This window comes from Zingiber officinale, chromosome 8A, assembly GCF_018446385.1.
Source record: "Zingiber officinale cultivar Zhangliang chromosome 8A, Zo_v1.1, whole genome shotgun sequence".
Lineage (NCBI taxonomy): Eukaryota > Viridiplantae > Streptophyta > Magnoliopsida > Zingiberales > Zingiberaceae > Zingiber > Zingiber officinale.
Genome location: NC_056000.1, coordinates 37,856,844 through 37,861,381, shown reverse-complemented (window position 1 = coordinate 37,861,381; position 4,538 = coordinate 37,856,844). Strand labels below are relative to the sequence as shown.

General features: G+C 45.3%; 1 protein-coding gene across 1 annotated transcript; it reads right to left on the bottom strand.

The window, feature by feature from the left end:
- Positions 1-2,784: 2,784 nt before the first annotated feature.
- On the bottom strand, positions 2,785-4,179 carry LOC122008527 (zinc-finger homeodomain protein 3-like). The gene is made up of 2 exons (XM_042564279.1): positions 3,936-4,179; positions 2,785-3,864 (listed from the first exon to the last, which is right to left on the bottom strand). The coding sequence occupies exons 1-2, from the start codon at positions 3,970-3,972 to the stop codon at positions 3,017-3,019; spliced, it is 885 nt and encodes a 294-aa protein (XP_042420213.1). The 5' UTR covers positions 3,973-4,179; the 3' UTR covers positions 2,785-3,016.
- Positions 4,180-4,538: the final 359 nt, after the last annotated feature.

Here is a 4,538-nt window from a genome sequence, read left to right as displayed (position 1 = left end):
CCTTCGTTGTTGCCTCTAACGACAGATCTCATCGCTACTACATGCCCTGGGCTATTGTTCTCCATCTCCTAGAGCCCTTCAGCTTCTAAGGCCTCGTCATCGTGTGGTTTCCCTACTGACCCAGCGCTCCAATTCACCCCCCCACTATGTGTTATAGTAAGTCTCACCCCCACGGGCTAGGGTACGTGTACGTATTTGCACGCATCTATTTCCTACTACTGAGCATTTTCTTATCTCCCATGTTGTAGACTAACTTGAGAGTAGGAGTGGATGAGTCGGGGCACCCTCGACCTCCATTCTAACCCTCTCATGCACTCCTCTACTCCTTGTAGGCTCTCTAGATGATTCGATATATTCTCTCTGCAATGCACGGTGATGCCCTTTTACAGCTTCGTAGGCATATCCGATGGGCCCACCTCTTTCTAGCTCACAGTGACTCCGTTAACACAGGACAGTTCAACCCCGCCTTCTCCCGGGTCATGGTGATTTCGTTAACATTATCGACACCTCACTAGTGGCCCGCGTGGATAAAGGTCCTTCCTTTATCTTCCTCAATGATCTCCAAGGAGTAACAAACGCTAACAAGTTCATTGACCGGTGGCTTGAGCATCCACAATATATTGGCTTGAATAGTCGAAGACCTAGTCATTGATCGCCTAAGAAAATAAGACTCGGATGTTGATCACCCGAGCATAGAAGACTTGAGTGCTCGACACCCAATCCCTATCCCAGGCACCTACAGTAAAGTCGTACCTAAGTTCGATGGGGCCTAAAGCCCAAGGAGAAAGACAATTTCTCAAATAGGAGAGGAGTCAGCCGACAACGATGATGTGCAAGTAGAATGGGAAGGGTCATCTCTTTCATCTTAAGCCACCAATAATACAAGTATAATTTTTAAAAAAAATTGGGCCCCTTCCTAGGTCGAGTCCTAAGGTAGCTACTTGTATGGCCTCATAGAAGGTTCGACCCTGACTTAAGTGCTCAAGAGCCCGGACACCTAAGCACCCAAACGCTAAGAACTCGAGCATTGAGTGCTTCGGTATTGAGGACCCGAAAGGACTCGAGAACCAAAGCCCGAGTGCTCGAGCACCCGAGAGCTAAAGACTCTAAGAACCTAAGCCTGAGTGCTTGAGCACCCAAGCGTCGTATTGTCACTCATGAGCTTGAGTAGCCTAAGCATTTAGAAGCCAATGACTCGAGAGTTCGAACCCGAGAACATGAGGGTCTCTGTACGAAGGCCAATTTGATGCAGTGATTACTGTAGCCCCAGTTACAAAGAGGTGCACTCTTTAATAATATAAAGGAGTGTTGAAAAAAAATAGTATAATTTTTCATCATTCTCCTCTTCCTAAATAAGGTAATGATATCAGTGTATGATAATATTATTCTTCGAATTTGACTTAAGCATTAGAAGGGTCTTGTCGAGTAACTCATGATGAGTCATAATCTTGTCTGAAAACGATAAAGGTGGTTGACTAGGAATGTGGCTCTGGTGCTAACCAAATGAAACTCCTCACTATCTTACATATCACAGAGAACGTTAGTTGCCGAACCATAGAAGGGGTCTCAACGTTGATCCTCCGAAGTTCAAGTCAGTGATCGATTTTGAGAGAGGAATAGTGAAAGAATCTATAGCAACAAGCATGTAAGATTATATAGCGTCGCGTATTTCTGTATGTGGATGAAGACCTCCTTTTATAATGTCACTGTTATGGTTGTGTCTATGCACAAATTATGAAGCACTTCCAAAAAATGATAGGTATAAAGTGACTCTGACACATTTCATAAAATGAGCCCGTAAATCTCTGTGATTTGATAGGCTGGAAGCTTCAAAAGTACAATTTATATGCAGAATATCCTCTGTCCTCCGTGGCATAACATGCCAAAAAGTGTAATAATATGTTGGGCTATGGGCCCACAATAAATTATTTTCACCAACCAATCGAATTATTGGTATAGTTTGACTGACTCTTACTCCCAAGAAGTACCAGGTCAATATTTATGAATGCAGCCGACGACTCAACTTTACTTAACTTCTTTATTTGAATTGTATGCGACCAGGTGTCTAACTTGTCTTATCGAACCATACGTCTGATTAGCTGGAGCACTTGATTAGGATAATTAATACTTGGCTCCATGCTTCATCATTGATTATGAAATCAAGCTTCAAGGCCAGGCTGGTTGGAATGTCGGATTGGACAAGCCCCTGACTTAACATTCTGTTTACGCATAAGATTGGAACTCACGACTCGACCGACCTATAGGTCCAGTCAGATATTCTCTTGTTCTGAATGATATTTACCACTGAATGATATTTACCACCTTTGAATTTTGATTTTCACGTCAGTCAATCTCTTGTACTTTGATCCATCCCAAAGGGATCATCTCAAACACCTTATCAAGTCATTTGACGCGTGTCAATCTATATAGATCCAGCTGTATATCGAAAATAACTTCGTCAGCGACTCCAAATGAAGCTATAAATTTCTACCGCATCATTATTATTTTTTTATATATAAAAACACTCCTTTTCTAAAAGTAACATCAAAACAAGTTCCATATTTTTTTTACTCTAAAAATACCCTTATCCCAGTAATTATGTGACATCCAGAGCGTACTACATCATCAAAATTGGCTCAACTTGATTAAAAATTTTACCCATAAAACATTATTATATTAAAATACTTTTCACTGAATGGATCATATATAATTTATCAAAGAGAGCCTTTTAATTTTTTTACTAACCGTTCTACTACCAAATTGAATATCAAAGCCGTCCGTCCCTAACAATATGGAAAACACTGTCTGTGACTGTACACTCGATCTGATTCTGAGCATCTGGATACGCTAAAGATAATCAATCAGTAGAGATATAATTTAGATGATCACTAGCGACATAGCAATCTAGTTCTTGATCGTCTCGATGGATCTACCAAGCTCTGAGAATTAGAGAAGGAGAAGAAGGTGGATTAATGGAGGTACAATGCAGTGGCGTTAATGGCGGTCATTAATTAATTCAGAGTGGCGAGAGATGAGGAGGCGGAGGATGTTTCTTGGCCAAGTTATGCTTGTTGTTGTGCATCCACACCTTGAGCACCCTCCTCTTGACGCCGATCTCCTGGCAGAACTGCTGAACCACGCTGTCCTCCTGCTTCTGCAGCCTCCACCCTGCCTTCTCCGCGAATCCCAGCATCTTCTCCTTCTGCTCCGCCGTGAACTTGGTCCTGAACCTCTTCTTCATCATCAGCGCCGCCGGCCGCGCCACCTCCATCTCCTCCGACTCTGACGTCTGCTGCTGCTGCTGCTGCAGAGGCATGATCATGCCGTGCGGGCCGGCCACCCGCGGGAGGAGGTGGTGGTAGTGGTTGGGGCCGGGGAGGAGGAGGCGGGGGGCAGACCCGACCGCCGCCTTCCTGGCGTCGCTCCCCCTGAGCTGGCTGAGCGGGCGGAGGTACTCCAGCGGAGAAGGCAGCTGCTCTTCGCCCTCCGCCTCCTTCCTGTGGAAGTTCCTGTGGCAGCCGCAGGCGGAGCACTTGAGCGCCTCCATGCTGCCCTCCTCCCCGCTGGGCATGAACTCGCCGCACCCGTCGGTCGCGTTCCCGCCGATGGACGCCGCGTGGTTCTTCAGGCACTCCCTGTACTTGGCCGCCGCTTTCCTACCGCCGCACTGCTGTTGCTCCTCTGTGCCGCCACTGGCAACGGGCAGCACTAGCAGTGGAGGAGGCGGAGGAGGAGGAGGAGGACCATTGGAGAGTACTTGATGATGGTGGTGGTGGTGGTGCAGGGGAGGACTGTCATGGACGCTGCTTATTGGGATCGCCATGTCCCCTCCATGCCCAGAAAGCTCCATTCCTTGTGCTCTTCCTGACAAGGGCAAAGGCACACAATTACAAACAAACAAAGAAAGAGTAATGGACAATCGATCAAGGTCCTACTTGAGGAGAAGACAGAGAGACTAGCTAGGCTTTCCATCCATGGCGAAAACAACAAGAAGCTGCAGCAGCACCTAGAGCTCTCCACCTCATCGTCAAACGACACGCAGAGTCCATGATGCTTGGAGCCATGCAAGTGGTCAAGAAGAAGAAGAGGAGGAGAAAGATTGGGGAGGAATGGAGAAGGACGATTTGAGGGGTTGAGGTCGTGAGGCACTAAATAAGGGACCAAGTGAGGGAGAATAATGTGGCAAAAGACATTACCTTCGTCCCCAATATTTCTGTTAATTCGTTTTAGGATCAACACTAAATCATACATGACTACTAATTTTTGATATAGTGACTAATGCATGAGGAAAATATTTACCTCGGTTATATTGAGATTCGAACCTTAGACTTCATGATGATGTCACCTTATGTGTTAGTCATTAGATAATTTCGAAAGACTAAATGAGAGAACACATAGTATGTTAGTAATTAGATTGTTCTGGGAGGACTAAGTGAAGGAGCACAGAGGTAGGAACTAGATGGAGAGAGAGAATGTTGCAAAATTTTGAGCTGGTAAATTGATGAGTGTTTGGTAGATTTTGATTTTTTAATAAATCA

What these genes read in the sequence shown, in the direction of transcription:
- LOC122008527 (XM_042564279.1), bottom strand. Translation starts at nt 3,972, where the DNA reads ATGGAAAGCCTAGCTAGTCTCTCTGTCTTCTCCTCAA. An exon ending in TCTCTCTGTCTTCTCCTCAA is followed by an intron (nt 3,865 to 3,935) that starts GTAGGACCTTGA and finishes TGCCCTTGTCAG; the next exon opens with GAAGAGCACAAGGAATGGAG.